Source organism: Mizuhopecten yessoensis, unplaced genomic scaffold, assembly GCF_002113885.1.
Source record: "Mizuhopecten yessoensis strain PY_sf001 unplaced genomic scaffold, ASM211388v2 scaffold9685, whole genome shotgun sequence".
NCBI classification, from domain to species: domain Eukaryota; kingdom Metazoa; phylum Mollusca; class Bivalvia; order Pectinida; family Pectinidae; genus Mizuhopecten; species Mizuhopecten yessoensis.
The window spans coordinates 206,663-225,545 of NW_018408171.1; the positions used below are offsets into that span (position 1 = coordinate 206,663).

The 18,883-nt window shown below is 35.4% G+C and overlaps 1 protein-coding gene across 4 annotated transcripts in view; it reads left to right on the forward strand.

The window, feature by feature from the left end:
* The first annotated feature begins 1,029 nt into the window (after positions 1–1,029).
* Positions 1,030–18,883, forward strand: part of LOC110458678 (arachidonate 5-lipoxygenase-like) — a 30,740-nt gene continuing 12,886 nt past the window's right edge. Inside the window, exons 1-5 of one of the 4 annotated variants that reach the window (XM_021510523.1) lie at positions 1,030–1,243; positions 8,123–8,322; positions 15,903–16,394; positions 16,758–16,802; positions 17,351–17,479. In XM_021510523.1, the coding sequence (XP_021366198.1) occupies positions 15,933–16,394; positions 16,758–16,802; positions 17,351–17,479 (636 nt within the window). In that variant the 5' untranslated portion in view covers positions 1,030–1,243; positions 8,123–8,322; positions 15,903–15,932. Of the gene's footprint in view, positions 1,244–7,862; positions 8,323–8,655; positions 8,684–15,902; positions 16,395–16,757; positions 16,803–17,350; positions 17,480–18,883 lie in introns of those variants that run through there. The other 3 variants (XM_021510524.1, XM_021510520.1, XM_021510522.1) reach the window with 3 other exon arrangements.

An 18,883-nucleotide genomic window follows, 5' to 3' on the forward strand; every position in this document is an offset into this window, starting at 1 on the left:
GGTGCCATGTCAAATGTTGTATATTGTATATTATTTGGTTAAAGATCAAATTTAGACTCCATGTTAATGTATTACGCATGTACTTTTTGTGTTTGTGTAACAGTTTAGAATTATTATGCTTGTGACAAGAACTGTTTTATGTGTTGTTTTACAGTAATTACGCGGAGAGTCCTGACAATACATCAAACACCACGTCACATATCGCGCCTGGTGTTTTAATTACATTCTAATCACTCTCTTCGTATTATTTTTACAACTATGGCTTTGCTTCGTTGTCTACCATAGAATCTGCTAATGTAGAAATGTAAAAACAATTTATTTGGAATGAAAATGGCAAAAACATCAATCTAGAAAAAATGTTAACTTACACTGTTAATTTACTTGAACTATGCAATAACCCAGATCGACGGGAAATGGTAGTAGCAATACCGTAGAACTTCGTGTCAACATATTGTTCTAAAACTGTTACGGGGCGTGTCAGAGAAAAGAAAACAGAGGATATATAGTCTATTAGTCACTGTGAGCGCAGATTCATGGAAACATATTTTTCTCGCTTTTTCTAATTTAAGCAAAGCTGTTAAAAAACCCGGGAAAATTTCTCCAAACGTAATAAGAGTTGCCATATCCTAAGCAAAATCGCAAATATAAGAAACACTAAGGAACAACATTGTACGTGTGTTTTAGAATATCGCAAGAAGCATATTTCAAAACGTTTTAATTCAATGGAAGGAAGACTGTTGTCAGTGAACATTTTCATTTTGAATTTTCGACTGTCTGAAACATGATCTATTTAAAGTTTAATTGCAATTTCTGAAATGTTGATGTTTTCATTAGTATATGTTATTTTTATGATAAGAACTTAACACCTGTATTAGGATAAGGCAACCTTTTAAATGTTTGGTTTTAGTATAACTACGTGTTAAATACAAACAAACAACATCTCAGTCAAATGTCAATCGGATGTTATAAGTGTCGTATAATTGATGTGTGCAGTTTTGTATAATCTCATTGACATACCGGTCACGGAGTGGTGCAGGTAAACACGTCTCCATTTTGCTACCCTATTCACGTTCACGTGGAGCGTGACAGATATTTTGCTTTCTGATGTCCTTGATGTGTTTATAGGTAATATACGTCAATACCTGACGGTACACCAGCTACTTTTAGTTATAGCACCCGGCTCTCCTTTGATCTAGTGAAAAAATCAACGGCACCTCGGCACAAAACACGCCAGATTGAACAGGTGAGTGAATACAAATTTGCATTTTTATTAGCACGTGTTACGTCTAGGTAGAGTGATCTCCCATAGAAATCGGCAGATTGATGCAGTAAGAGTGATTTGGGATTAAGATTAATGCTGAAATGAACAATTGAATTGACTCTTTTGTATATTTAGTTTTGGTCGATTTGTGAAAACATTTTTTTTTTGTATGAACGACTGACAAATAAGAAGTGCAAACATGACTATGGAGTATATGATGTGTCACCTATTTGGTTTTAAGATATACATGACAAATTTACATGTTTTTCAGACAAACTGTCATCATTCATTTTATGTATAAGCGCCTACATTACTAGGCAAATAACTGTCGACAATAACCGTATTTTGATGTATTGTACAGATTCGGTAATATAACTGTAACTGAAGTCGTATATGACTTGAGTAAGGTACGTTAACAGAATGCCGGTATTATATAGTCAACTTAACCGTGGACAAAAACAGTGTTCATTGTTTCATGAATACTCTGAAATAATAACAAAAACCGCAAGTTCAAATTAAATGTGGTCACATCTCGAGGACATAACTCACACATGTCTAAACTGTTTACAATTACTACTGTACGATGTTATAAGTATGTTGTTAAGGTGATGGCCTCATTAACGGTTGCCTGGACCAGATTGTACAGCGCATGGTTTGCTTAATGATTCCTTCGGTAATGCTTTTAAAAATGTCTTTGAATTTACAAATCTCATTTAAAATGCCTTGTCACCACTGCTCCTTCTGAACCTAGATCTAGGCCATTTTAGTGATGAGTTTCGAAAAATGGAAATGAATCAGATTTTAAAATGGCGTTTACTATGTTGAATTAATCAAGCTTTAAACAGCTATCTTCCGGTGTTTGTCGGTCATTCAAAGTTGGAGTGTTTTATGTGGCACAGAATTACATTGTTGCACCATTAAGGATAACTGATTTTCTCCTGAAAAGAAAAAGAAGGTAAAATGATTCTCATAACATGATCTTGCTATCAAAAGGGAAAGAGAGGGCATTTCCATTTATAAGTAAGAAGTTGTATCTGATATACTGAATCCATTGTTATCAACCCTTTACTGAATCCATTGTTATCAACCCTATACTGAATCCATTGTTATCAACCCTATACTGAACCCATTGTTATCAACCCTATACTGAATCCATTGTAATCAACCCTATACTGAATCCATTGTTATCAACCCTATATTGAATCCATTGTTATCAACCCTATACTGAATCCATTGTTATCAACCCCATACTGAATCCATTGTTATCAACCCTATACTGAATCCATTGTTATCAACCCTATACTGAGTCCATTGTTATCAACCCTATACTGAATCCATTGTTATCAACTCTATACTGGGTCCATTGTTATCAACCCTATACTGAATCCATTGTTATCAACCCTATACTGAATCCATTGTTATCAACCCTATACTGAATCCATTGTTATCAACCCTATACTGAACCCATTGTTATCTTTGTTGTGCGTTATTAACAACGTGATTGGATAAATTCCATTCCATTCATCATTTTATCAATTTGATATTTGTTCTGTGGTTTCTAATGACCCCTAAAGACATTTTGAAATGTAAGAATTGGATGGAACCCTAATTCATTTCAAGATTACAGCGTATTTTGTTAGGTTTATGAAGTATAAAACTTCATTGGGTCTTGGGACAGATTTAATGAAACATACCAACATTTTGATTAATTCAAATGAAGATCAAAACTGTAATTTGCAAGAATCTGTTGTCACCTGATGTGTACCATCTGGGATTGTATAGGACCTTTCCACGTTTGTTTACCATCTGGGATTGTACAGGACCTTTCCACGTTTGCCGTAGTTTGGAACATTCGGCTTAGACTTGGAATTTGCCGTATTTCGATCTTTAGTACCACCGGTGAATCCTCAATGGTCATGGTGACCATAAGGTGCAGTAAAACATTCACTTTGTTTGACTTTCTACACTCAGAAACATTTCCAAATATTGTAATGGGTGCTTCGTTATTTTGAATTCGAGCACTTTCTTTTTAAAACAATACTTGCATTCAGAACTCAAGTATTATGAACAAGGATTCCAAATTATCTTGAGCAGGAAACACAAAATATTTGTAAATCATCTGCTATTTCTGTTGTATCTTGTGTTTAAGTTATAAGTGTTTCCGTCACCACATGTCGTACCTGTCATGCTTCCTTTCTTCCACCAAATCTAGGAATGTCTGTAGGTCGCCAACTGTCTGCGACACATCGAACAAATCCTTGAGCGCCCAGTGCAATATCATCTCGATCAATAAGTATTACAGAAACTATCACGTTCTGTGTGGCGAGAATTAGAAATCTCAACCCGAGCTGAATTTCAGAAATATTGCTCGAAGCTTTGCAGAGTGGTAAACTTCCAAACTGTGATCGTGCACTTGTTCTGTTTACAAACACAGAAATGATTGATTGTCTTTCTGTCACTTTGTCAAGATGGAGTGGTGAATCCTATACACGAAGCGTCATTATCAAGGGGATATGAAATATGTGACTAAATTGATGACGTGACTATGGCAACCTTATTTATTATGACGACATGATGGTGATATTAATGTAATAATAATCCGTGTAATCTGTCTTTTTTCCTAGGTAGACAAAGACAGGTAGAGTAAACGAACTAATTTTAGCCCACTCATATTTTACTGCATTATAGAAATTCAATCAGATAAGCGCATTGATGAATTGGCGCGCTTACAATATATGTAACAAAAACATTTATAGAAATAATCATTTATAATTGCAATCATAATGAACCTGAATAGTTTAAATGCTATTAACGCTAAAATACGATTGCCGCTAAAATATGTTCGCTTACAGTATAATTTCCCTAGTAAAAGTAACTGCACTGATATCAGTCGACCCTGTACAATGGTGTACACTCATAGTGCTACATACATCTAACCAGTAGGGGGTGAAGTCCTAACAACAAACACCAACAACCCGTGTCTAATTGCCAGTAAGAATTTAAACTCTGTACAAACATATTGATCCATGATTCTGACACGGAACTGTTACTACGGTTTGAAATCGAACTGGTTCCACTCAAGCAAATTCTGTTCACTGGAATGGAACGAGGCTGCTTTTAGTAATTGCTTTGACCCGTACACTACCAGTGTATTGACGTCCTTGTCGTTTGAAGAACTCGACTAGTTGCCTTGTACATTATTGATGAATAAATGGAATAGATATCACGTTCTTAAATCCTAGTACAAACACATAGAGGGACCAACTTTCAAACAGAAAAGAAATAATTGCCTTCTAATAATCAAAAAGGGTTATATACAAATAAAGCAAAACGAAAAACGTTTCAAAGCGAAGGTATATTAATTCATAATAAGTTTAAAAGTCAGTATAACGAAAAAAAGTATTCATAACGCACTAATTCGTTATAACGTCATTCCAGATTTGTGACAGCAATAACATGTCATGATAACGCCCCTTTCTTTGTGATATCAAGAATATGTCATGATAAGGCCCCTTTCTTTATGACAGCAAGAATATGTCATGATGACGCCCGGCCCTTTCTTTCTTATAACAAAAATATGTCATGATAACGCCCCTTTCTTTGTGATAGCAAGAATATGACATGATAACGCCCCATTCTTTATGATAGCAAGAATATGTCATGATAACGCCCATTTCTTTATGCTAGCAAGAATATGTCATGATAACGTCCCTTTCTTTGTGACAGCAAGAATATGACATGATAACGCCCTTTTCTTTGTGATAGCAAGAGCATGTCATGATAACGCCCCTTTCTTTGTGATAGGAAGAATATGTCATGATAACCCCCCTTTCTTTGTGATAGGAAGAATATGACATGATAACGTCTCTTTCTTTGGTATAGCAAGAATATGACATGATAACGCCCCTTTCTTTGTGATAGCAAGAATATGAGATGATAACGCCCTTTTCTTTGTGATAGCAAGAATATGTCATGATAACGCCCATTTCTTTATGCTAGCAAGAATATGTCATGATAACGTCCCTTTCTTTTTGATAGCAAGAATATGACATGATAACGCCCCTTTCTTTGTGATAGGAAGAATATGTCATGATAACGTCTCTTTCTTTGTGATAGCAAGAATATGACATGATAACGCCCCTTTCTTTGTGATAGCAAGAATATGTCATGATAACGCCCCTTTCTTTATGATAGCAAGAATATGTCATGATAACGTCCCTTTCTTTGTGATAGCAAGAATATGACATGATAACGCCCCTTTCTTTGTGATAGCAAGAATATGTCATGATAACGCCCCTTTCTTTATGATAGCAAGAATATGTCATGATAACGTCCCTTTCTTTGTGATAGCAAGAATATGACATGATAACGCCCCTTTCTTTGTGATAGCAAGAATATGTCATGATAACGCCCCTTTCTTTATGATAGCAAGAATATGTCATGATAACGTCCCTTTCTTTGTGATAGCAAGAATATGACATGATAACGCCCCTTTCTTTGTGATAGCAAGAATATGTCATGATAACGCCCCTTTCTTTGTGATAGGAAGAATATGTCATGATAACACCCCTTTCTTTGTGACAGCAAGAATATGTCATGATAACACCCCTTTCTTTGTGACAGGAAGAATATGTCACGATAACGCCCGGCCCTTTCTTTCTTATAACAAAAATATGTCATGATAACGCCCCTTTCTTTATGATAGCAAGAATATGTCATGATAACGTCCCTTTCTTTGTGAAAGCAAGAATATGTCATGATAACGCCCCTTTTTTTGTGATAGCAAGAATATGTCATGATAACGCCCCTTTCTTTGTGATAGCAAGAATATGACATGATAACGCCCCTTTCTTTGTGATAGCAAGAATATGTCATGATAACGCCCATTTCTTTATGCTAGCAAGAATATGTCATGATAACGTCCCTTTCTTTGTGATAGCAAGAATATGAAATGATAACGCCCCTTTCTTTGTGACAGCAAGACTATGTCATGATAAAGCCCTTTCTTTGTGACAGCAAGAATATGTCATGATGATGCCCCTTTCTTTGTGACAGCAAGAATATGTCATGATGACGCCCCTTTCTTTGTAATAGCAAGAATATGTCATGATAAAGTCCCTTTCTTTATGATAACAAGAATATGTCATGATAACGCCCCTTTCTTTGTAATAGCAAGAATATGAAATGATAACGCCCCTTTCTTTGTGATAGCAAGAATATGTCATGATAACGCCGCTTTCTTTTGTACTACATCAATTGAGAAAATGAATATTACATAGGAACTTCACACCGAAAGCAGTAACAGGCAGGTAAATACATCTGTCAACATAATTTTATGATAAAACAATACGTAGAGTGAATGTCACAAGACCAAACGTCAAGTGATAAAATGATGCTGTGAAAACTCTAGGTAAAATATTAAGATTGAAGAATCATTTCATATACATTGTTGTATAACCAAACATAAGGAGGCAACCAGACAGTAAATGATGAGATATGTGCATGAACATTAACAATACGTTCACCCCAGCAGTGTCATATGGCAGGCTGGTCCGCCTGTTAACGGATAGACTTGTTGCTGTATCTGGTTGATCCGTCTGTTAACGGAGAGACTTGTTGCTGTATCTGGTTGACTTTACCTGGGTTTTATGACTGTGATGTCTTTTCCTTTCCATCAAAACAGCAAAAATATAAACCTGTGATTGCCCAAGGCCATCAACCAGTCGGCCAAAAAATCACCATGAAAGCAGCCGTATAAGAATAAAAATAAAATGGAAATTTAATATCTAGTTGTTTTTATCTGGAAATGCGTTACATTTAAGCATTGGCCTGCTTTCATTTAGCACTCGTTTTGAATACCATCTGAAAGCAGATAAATACTTTTATTTACAATCTTAAAATCATTCATTTCCTTAAAATATTTAATCAATTTAGAAAAAAAGCACCATTAAGTTCACAGGTGAATATATCCTAAACGTGTGTTTAATAAATGAAACAGCCATCTTTCAGGGAGGGCCATATGAATCCAACGTTACAACTTAAACGTCATAATAATGATGATGTCAACAATTAGTCGACGACTTTCAATGTCAATTGGATTTGTTAGTCTTATATATAGTGGCTATAACAAAGCGTGAATAGATATACAACCGTAATCTAAACCGAGATTGTTTTGATCTCAGCAGTTACCGTTATCACAAGGTTTTGATATTTCAACAGGTGCTACACCATTTTATTTCTTCTCTGGTATATATATATAAACAACTGGCCTTTAGCGCTTTCATCTCTTCAATGAGATTTTTCAAGCTGTTTATTTGAAGCAGACAGTATGACGCCATCTTATTATGCATAAATAAAACAGGTTTTGAAGTAACTTTTTAACCGAGAGAGACAAAAGTTATGCTCGGCGATAACAGCGGCATTTTTTTGTGTGATGCCAGAAACTGCTGTTACGGCAGCGATACTTATCTCGTGACCTTGTTGCGTGACGTAGTGATGGATGACGGTAACTTAGTGCTTTTGTTGAAGGCTGCATGTTATATTTAGAAATACTTGTGCTAGGTTTAAAAGAGTTAAAATTAACTTCGCTTTTTTGGTCACGATTCCCAGGTCTGAGATGTGATACCTTTGAATCAAATATGTCTTGTGTGTTCTTGGGTATTGTGTTTTGAGAGGTGAGCACACTTACTAATGGAGATGTTTAAACGAATGCTAATTCAATGTTGTTAACATCACCAGCCCCCAGTGTTTCGGTATAAACGTGGCTAATGTTTCAGACTTATGTTAACAACATAATGATGGAGCAACAGATATTCTTTACTGTTTTTTTTTATTACAACTCCCCTTGTGCTGCGAAAATAGACCAACATAGTTCACAAAGACTGTTTGCCATTCAATTCGTCACTGATCAAACAACGTTAACGGAGCATGGAATCCCTGGGTATAAAAACGGTAAAAATAGAATCTATAACGTATGGCTGTACCCCTTGTGATCACTCCAGGTTATGTGAGTACTGAAGGTTAAAACGCCTCCTACAGCTGTCAGGACAGGACCAACACAGGTAACATAACAAATTACTTACTTAGTCTGGTAAAGGTCGGGATAACAATTTTATAATATGCTGAAACTGTCTCTGAATTTATTAATGATACTAATGGACAATAATACCAAATCATGTTTTGTGAAACATCATTTTAAATACAATTTGGTGTATGTTTTAACTCTTCCCTTTGCTTGTGTCCGATAAATAACACATATTCTGCCAGAATAAAAGGTATGGATAATAGTAAAACTATTGTAACTGATGAAATGTAATTGATACAAGTTTTGTATTTATGTGTTTATAAGAAAGATTTGTATTTCTCATCTACAGCGTAAAGTGTTTCAATTTCAGCCTGATCCACTGAATTAATACACATATGGTTGGTAAATAACGATGACAAACATATCTATATACATATACTAAATAGATGTAAAGCATAATTGTACAAAATACTAATACAGCTTATTCTATTATTTCTAGCTAGCCTTGTATTTAAATTAATTATTATAATAAACTACCTTTATAAGTACGTAGATATACAACACACATTATGTGTCCTTTCATTTGTTTTTTTTGACTGCTCAATTCTTTTAATATGTGTGGCTATCTTTTGTTGCTCCGTTGGCAAAAATATTCTTTATTTGTCGTCACATATTTGTCGTCACATATTATAATACACAATACGTGATTGTATTGTCTGACCTATCCCCCTTTAGTTTTGTATTGCATGTACCTTATATTTAACAGTCTCTATATAAGATTATTTGTAACGGTCTCCATTCATATTTGCTTGTTTATCATACAACGGGTATGTGAGCTATAATTAATGTGTTTGGTTGATAAGTCCATTCGAGCGATATTGGACACCTATGGATTTTTTTTACTTATATTTTGCCTAGAATTACCTACGACACTATCCTCTGTCAATACTGGCTTTATTGTACCGATAAAGGAGACTTACTGATAGATTAGTCGGTAAGAAAATAAACAACGTGTTAATTTACATTATTATAATTCAATCGTGCTTGTAACAAGCATTTGCGTTGGCTTAAAAATTTATGTTATCAGCCCATAACGTTGTAACGTCGCTTTGTATTGGCTTATACAGCCGCGCAATAATTTCTAAGAGAAAAGAGTCCATCAATAAAAGTGTATTTCCACAGGGATTGTGTATAGTAGATTAAAGTATAAGGATTAACTTGAATATATTTTTAATGTTATGGAGCTATAACACAAAAAAACGGAGTGTATTCTAAATAAACTGCGAAGCTGTTCATGATGAGAGTACACTCCGTGTTTTTGTGTTATAGCTCCATAACATGAAAAACATATTCAAGTTAATCCTGAAATAACGAAATGCCTTTGCTATCAAGTAGACTTCATTCAAGTATTCTGTGAGCGAAAAATGTCTATCTGCAATACAATGTCAATTTAATAGTCTATCACATGAACGTTTACCACTTAAAACATTCCACACATTTCATTCACTGGTGAAAAAACTATTTACCATAAAGTACAGCTGGGACAATTATATTACTACAGTGGCGTATATAAATCGAACTATCTATCCTAAAATGAGTCATTCCTGAACTTTGCCTTAAACCTCTTCTTTTAGCAAACTTGTGTAAAAAGTATGTTTTTCTACCAACGCATATAAGCAGGTAGCTGTATAAGTTATGATATTGATCCTAATGTACTGTATATCATGTGATTACTTTAGCTGTTTTAATTAATTACATATGGCAATTTGTATAAAGCTTTATCGATATATGCCCCCTCACTAAATAGTGTGTATATAACTGCCCTGGGGTGTTCACTGTGTAAGTGGTTTTTTCTACTGTGTTTGTGAATATGTGAGGGTTTCTATGGCGGCTCATAGTGGCTATATCTCCCGGTAGTAACCTTTGGTGTTACTGAATAGGAGCAACGTCTGCTGTTTGAATACGAGAGTTACTTCCCTTAAAGTTTCCAATTTTTGTGTGTGATATGTACATGTATGTATGTGACCCGTTTCAGTAATTGAAAATCAAACATGATTACAAGGTCAGAGGGCATATAACATTTTCTGACGAGAATCCCTTACCAATAACACAAGACATATACCATTTTTTTTAAGGCTTCTAATAGTTCATGCACTGGAACAATTGACTTTAATTACTTTTCATATCATTTCTATTAATAATTCGATAGACGATTATATTCTCGTTTTATAACACACTGACCTATATGTAAGAATACCGCTTACACTCACCACACGCATTACACTTCGCCTTCAACATGAACCAAGAATGTCATACGTCTTTTTAAGTATCGCAGTAACTTAAAGTGTTGACGAAAATGTTAAGTTGTCAGGTGCTTTATCTTAGATTATATGTTGTCATAGAATGTTTCGACCTGCGGTGTTGTCTGGATTACAGCTTTTCCCGTCTGTCCGTTTGGCGTGACTTTGAATTTCCAATTGACAAAATAAGATACCTGTATGGCCACAATGGGCCACCATAAATATATATATCTTTGATCATCATCATGGCGTATTGACTTGTCAGTAATGTTAATTATATTCATAACCCACTCTAATGTGTGTTACGCTAGAGTTGCTGTGGATAGACTCATTAACTGTACAGTCATGGTTGACTTTTCGACCTAAACATCACAAATATTCAGCGTTTAATCTACTTTAGACTTGTTCAAGTCCGTACATCTGATATATATTTTTTCCAGTCATTAACGAAGTTACACTGCAGAAGATTCTGTCAGTGCAACAATCATAGCATTTTATTATAAGTTATCAGTTAAGTATAAGTTATCAGTTAAGTATATGTTATCAGTTAATTATAAGTTATCAGTTAAGTATAAGTTATCAGTTAAGTATAAGTTATCAGTTAAGTATATGTTGTCAGTTAAGTATAAGTTATCAGTTAAGTATAAGTTATCAGTTAAGTATAGGGTTTTTTAATCAAACGAGAACGTTTTTATTACCTGCAGTGATACTTTTCACAAATGAATGAGACATATTGAAATGTTCAGTAATGTTCTTTAATATGGCGTCATGGAAGTCGGAGGTCATGAACTCGGGTGCCATCAAACAGTGTATAGAGATTGTAACTTAAAATCAACTGGAAAAGCTATACAATTTAATATTTGATGTTTCCCGTTGTAGAATCTTGTGGTAAACTACTGCAAGACTTATTCGTAAAAATAGTTCACGTATTCTGCTTCATTCGATACTATAAAAGGAAGTTTTTAACGAAAACCCCATGGACATCTTCAATGGTTCTTCATCGATCATTTATTAAGAGACGCTGTTTGGACTTTAACGACGTTATCAGTAGTACACATTATTCCTACCGAGACATTACATACAGATACACTAATGCATAAAGCTAAGGTTTTAAAACCCTCTTTATCTTAGGTCCTGTTACATGTATAGTTTGCACGTTTACACACATTACAAAACTAGTCAAACATTCATAAGTACAGTAAATGTTGGTTTTAGAATATATATCGTTAGAATTACTATAATCAGACCAATCTCGTGTTAGTCAGAACGGATGAGTCTAAATGTCGTATAATTTCAAAATGCCAGAATATTTCTGTTATAGATAATCATACAAAGGTGTGGGCGTAATGGTTGTTGTTATAACGTGTCTGCAATTGAAAAAAAATCTACTGTTTAAGATGCATAATGCATCATCCATTTTTTACAGATAATCCCCAGAGATAATTGGAAGTCGTTATCTCAAAATGCCATACATCAAAATCGTTGATAATTCAGTACCTTAGTACCTATCTATTCAGATGAGTTTTAATTTCTAGATCCATCTCATCTAAATATCTAAATACATTGATGTTTCATGTGTTGATCATGACGTTAAAATATATTTGGAATCTGTTTGTGATGTATATCTTAAACTGGTCACAATGTCTTTTCTCTGGTATACGTTTTGGGAATTGTTCTAATCTAATTATATGAAAAACTGATGCAGACGTAGAAGTATTTTTAGGTTATCGTTGTTAGTTCTATAGCACATTATTTACTGTTTATTAATTGTGTAATTAAGTTTTCTATTTCAGAATATTTCATTGTCTATTCTTACACAGAGCGGGACTTGGGCTCCAGACAAAGCTTATGGGAGCCCCCTCCTTTAACGATAAGCTAAGCATACTCATCATATTGATAGTCAACACTGACAAACGTACAGATAAAAACATCTGACATTTTTATGTTATTTTTGAACAAAATGGCTACCAGTTGTTGCAACTATATTACTAAACGAGGGTTGCAACAAATATAGGCAGCCACACATGTACTTCTAACCAGCTCTGTCAAATCGTCCATACAATTACACTCTGTCAAATCGTCCATACAATTACACTCTGCTGTGTCGGAATGAGTTAGACAGATGCCAAGCCGACAAGCATCCACCAATATCCATGAATATTCATATCAGTTAATTATCGGATAGCATTGTTAACAACAGACAGATAAGAAACTAATGTTTAAATTTGAAATAAGTTTCGGGGGAAAAACTAGTATTACAGTCAAATTCTTGATATTGGCACACCAAATAGTATACTGTTACGAAAATGATAATTTGCTATGTTGTTAAAATCGTATGGTTTGATTTACTCATACACATTAAATACTGGGATTTATTTCGTTTTAAAAGCAAATCTTTAAAAAAATTGATCGAAATTTGAAGCATCAATGCATAATGGGCCAAATATTGAATATAACGACTTGTTCTCCGTCCTGAAACCTGTTATAACACGTACTGCTTCAACCTGTTATAACACGTACTGCTTCAACCTGGTATAACACGTACTGCTTCAGCCTGTTATAACACGTCCTGCTTCAACCTGTTAGAACACGTACTGCTTCAACCTGTTATAACCCGTACTGCTTCAACCTGTTATAACACGTTCTGCTTCAGCCTGTTATAACACGTAATGCTTCAACCTGTTATAACACGTACTACTTCAACCTGTTATAACACGTACTGATTCAGCCTGTTATAACACGTACTGCTTCAGTCTGTTATAACACGTACTGCTTCAACATGTTATAACACGTACTGCTTCAACCTATATTAACACGTACTGCTTCAACCTGTTATAACCCGTACTGCTTCAACCTGTTATAACACGAACTGCTTCAGCCTGTTATAACACGTCCTGCTTCAACCTGTTAGAACACGTACTGCTTCAACCTGTTATAACAGGTTGAAGCAGTACGGGTTATAACAGGTTGAAGCAGTACGTGTTAATATAGGTTGAAGCAGTACGTGTTATAACACGTACTGCTTCAACCTGTTATAACGCGTACTGCTTCAGCCTGTTATAACATGTACTGCTTCAACCTGTTATAACACGTTCTGCTTCATCCTGTTATAACACGTACTGCTTCAACATGTTATAACACGTACTGCTTCAGCCCGTTATAACACGTACTGCTTCAACCTGTTATACCACGTACTGCTTCAGCCTGTTATAAAACGTACTGCTTCAACATGTCATAACACGTACTGCTTCAACCTGTTATAACACGTTCTGCTTCATCCTGTTATAACACGTACTGCTTCAAGTTCAATCGACTCCACACTGGCGGATGCTACATTATGGAGTCGATTGAACTTGAAGCAGTACGTGTTATAACAGGCTGAGGCAGTACGTGTTATAACAGGTTGAAGCAGGACGTGTTATAACAGGCTGAAGCAGTTCGTGTTATAACAGGTTGAAGCAGTACCTGCCATAACAGGCTGAAGCAGTACGTGTTATAACTGGTTGAAGCAGTACGTGTTATAACACGTACTGCTTCAACCAGTTATAACACGTACTGCTTCAGCCTGGTATAACACGTACTGCTTCAGCCTGTTATAACACGTACTGCTTCAAGTTCAATCGACTCCATAATGTAGCATCCGCCAGTGTGGACATTTTTTCTACACTGGATTAACAGAGTATTAATAAGTATATAAAATATCCTGTCGATTTTAATTCTTTTATGCTGAAAGGTATCTTAACTATTTCATAAGCTCTATCATAGATATAATTATGTGGTTAGACAGGGTTGTTAAAAATCCCTACGTGTTTCTGATCAACATTATTATTAGTCGCCAAATCATAAAGAATAAGTTGAACTGCAACATCATCTCAGATTAAGCCGGACTTGAAAGGGGAGGAACTCGGTTGTTTCTGAATTAGACAAAAATATGCTATTTCTCCAGACAAAGAATAATTTTCTCAGACCAGTGTTCAATTTGTCAGAAGATCCTTTTCTGCTTCCCTAAGCCAGGCTATATAGTGTGAGCGATGTAGTTTTGTGTGTATTTCATCTTATTTCTTTTTAAAATCCTATTACAGCATTTTATTTACTGTTTTGATAATCATTACAATAACACGAAATGTAACGACAAAAATACTAATACAAGTCTTTATCAAACCTTACTATATCAGACACACAAAAATGTGTTAATTTAAGTTGTTTTCCATATTTCTTTTTTTAAACCAATAGCCTATTTGGCTAGAAATGTTTATAGAAGACAGCAAAATGTATTGAATTAGGTTTACTGTATTTTAGTGTTTGTCAGTAATGTATAAGGATATCCGTATTATAAACTGTTATTATGTTACTTAGCGCCTAACTCCTTAGCAGGGTAAGCTATATCTCTACATGTTTTAGTAAAAGGTGCGGAAGTGGTATGTATCATCCTCGATATCCAGGGGTTACGCTCACATTCGCTCTCTACACCCCTGGCATATTTCATAGCAATATTAAAGGCACGAAGATAGCTGTTTGATTGGTCTCAGGGGAAAAAAACTGACCGATCCCTAGGCTGATACCTGCCCTTTGAAGATTACAAAAAGAGAGACGCCCGACTTCAAAGCCTGTCATTTTTTACCGTTACGTGACCGCGAAATTCTTTTGATGCATATTCCAGGGGTGTAGAGAGCGAAAGTGAGCGTAACCCCTGGATATCGAGGATGGGTGTGTATATGGGTTGTTGCTTATTTTTTTACTTCATGTGGCACTGTATGCATATGCACAATTTATGAGCTATAAAGCTTGATATAATAAATGATCTCGAACTTGTTGATTTATCAAATACGTTGCGCTATTATCTGGTTAGAATAGCATATTAATGGAAGGGTGATCATCATCAATTTTGAGACAAGGTTTACTTGTATAACTAAGTGGGCCGTCGTCAGCTGACCAAAGGTGTAAACATAGGTTTAAGGTTGCTTATATTATACATCCCAACAGAACCTGCTATTATGCGGACGTTGGATCTTCCGCCCCCTGTATATATTTACCTGTGTTTAAGAAGGTAAACATAGTTAGTTTTGTGATTGCTGTTACTGATATCTTTTCCTTAATAAAAACTTTAGTTTACACCCAGTAAACTTATGATAACATGCAATGTTTTTAATGGGAATTCTTTGGATCAAAGCCTACGAACATTTTAAAGAAAACTCTTTCAGATTTTTATTTTAGATTAGAGGTACTCAAGAAAAAATCCTTTCTGAATAAAGCGTTCGGAGAAATGTTCCACATTTTCAATTTTCTTATTAAGTTTTGTATGTTTTTATCTCTTCAGAATTTTTGGTAGGACCATTGAGAACCAAAAATGTCTGCCAATGCCGTATATGATATCTCCGTGAAGACAGGGGATAAGAAGAACGCAGGCACCGACGCAAACGTAGAGATTTGTCTTCATTGTGACGATGGAAACAAAACAGATACATACAACTTGGATAAATTTTTCAGAAACGACTTCGAACGGGGACAAATAGATTCGTTCACCGTGACAGGATGTAGGCTGAACAAAGTGAACTATATAGAATTATGGCGAGACACGGGAGGCATCTTGGATGACTGGTACGTGGACGTAATTGAGGTAGTTTGTTCCAAACAGATCTTCGTGTTTCCATTTTTCAGATGGATCAAACCCAACTACCACTACAAAGTGCGCCATCTTGATACGTCACTTCCGGCTGATGACCCTTTCAAGGAGCAGAGGGAGATGGAGCTAAAGGACGCACGAAAACAGTACGAGCTGACGGTAAAGGCACCAGGGCTTCCTCCACAGGTATAGAACACCGAGTACAGTGGAAATTGGGACACAGATCACTCCTCTGGAAAGTTAAATTAATGATTATCCACCCGACAGTCTCATAACACTTTCTATTTTCGTAAAATTTAATTCCAATCAAACATTTGAAATAAATCCACATCTGAAAGGAAAAGCCAAGCAATTCGTCTGTATGCGCTGAAATGGAGGTGAATATGAAGTAAGCTTTCTTTCTATGAATACTCATAGTCGTTTGCCTGCCTTATGCTTTCTGCTGTCATTATGATCCAATAACTACTTGTTACCTACATAACCCATTTTGACCATAAGGTACACTACACGATCGCTTAACTTAAACAACACTACATTTATTGCCCTTAGGTGAAGAACCTGCCTGAAGATGAACAGTTTTCTTTCGATTACATGGTAAGATGACATACTCAGTTAACTAATATAATATATAATACTATATTGACACAATAGTTAATTTAGTAGTTGTAAAATAAATGATACCCTTGTCGATTTTATATTCTTATGTCGAAAATATCTGATAAGAAAAAGGGTGTTATTTTTAATATTGCATTTATTAGTATTTTGTTCCAGAAAATGTCGTAACGTATCCAAATGATCATTAGAAAATTATGCACTGAATTTAGTTTGCAATAGCTGTACTTATTGTTTTATTTTAGCATATCAAATACAATACAAACCTGAATGAATTATGATATGTTGATTTTCGTTTGGATGAAGAGGCTTCAATGTATATGGTGTATCAATGTTTAAAATGTTTCCAATAGACTAAACAATAGACTATCCCTTACATTTTACTTTGTAATCGATGTATATACATACACCATCCTGGGCGATTTGTGTACACCGGCAAACAGAAACCTGTCCGAAATTACAGGAGGTCGTTAACGTAAGACGTCAATTAAGACATGTTCTGTTATATCACATATACTCCTGTCCAACAGTGGGATATCGGGAAGAGGAAGGCACAGGCTATCCTTACGAGCAAAATTATCAAGCTTACCAGTGATAACTGGAGGGACCTGGATGATCTGAAGAACGTTTACACCAAAGAAGTGTTTGTTATTCCCGACGTAAGTCGTCAAACCCTCATTGTTTGTCCTCCTCCACATTAATTGACAAACCCTTCATCGCGATAATTGACAAATCGCGATAATTGACAAACCCTTCATCGCGATAATTGACAAACCCTTCATCGCGATAATTGACAAACCATTCCCATGTATATATACAACTCCTTTCCCACGTAAATTAGATTGCTCTTAGTCTTAGTATTAAAACAAACTAGAAAGTGTATTCAAGTATTGCCCGATGCAGTGGTTCATATGTTGTAAATTTTACTAGGTTTTGAGCATAGCAGAGAGAAAATAACATAAAAACTTTCAACTTGAAAACAGATGTATTTTATCAACACGGTATGCCAAGCCACAGGCATATTATATAAACCCACCTACTTTACTGCAGGCTATATGTGTGCTACATTAGGCACAGTATTATTGCAACACAAATGGAAACAACAAAAAATGTAATTAACGTGCCATTTAGGTTGGGGAGAATAACACGATACAGATCCTATACAAATGTTCTGAGCGTTGATTGATTAACTTAGTAAATGTTAACAGTTATACAAAAAGAACAGTTTATGCGAGGTGCAGACAGACATGAATAACACAAAAATAGGGCAGAGACCTAGGCTTAACCAAACGAGACATGGTTGATACCGGCATGTTATACCATCAATTGAGCTATATATTTCTTTCTTTGGAATTTTGTGTTTTATTTCTTCAAAACCTGAAGTCATATAACGACGACACTCCAGGATGATTGTACCACTCTGTTGTCACTTTAAAGTACCGGCTCACTGAAATGTCACAACATGGACACAACATGCACTATATAGCTATCTTATTCTGGCAACGAACTTATCAGAGAAGCCTAGGTTCTCGAAAACAGGGTAAAATACGTTATTGAAGTCAACAGCTTTGTTTCAAGTGCAACACATCGAAATTGATTTCCCCCCGTCCTGTAAGCACGGGACATGGAAGAAAAACATTGATCATGGTTATTATCTTCCTCAAACCTTCAGCGGTGTACAGAGTTGTAGCTTTCACGTGCAAGTTTCAGTCATGTTTTTAAGTATATAGTTTCAGACATTTCTATCGAGAGTCTGTTACAATTTGAAAAATACATATTGATAGTTAGGGGGTAGATATAAATATGTTAACCCGCCATCACGAGTTCGGGACCCTTCTTTCCAATAATGTCAATATTTGAACTTTGAAAACTCAATGTTCCTTTTAAAATAATGCCATTATTCACCACGTCACAATCGAAGACGACGTTGCAAAGTGTTGTGATTACCAAATACAACGGTGGATGTAAGTCAGCCGCGGTTGGTTAACACTTCTATATAAAACCTCAGACGACATGTAAGCTGATAAACAGCGACAATACCAGTGATTTTATACGTTTAGGAT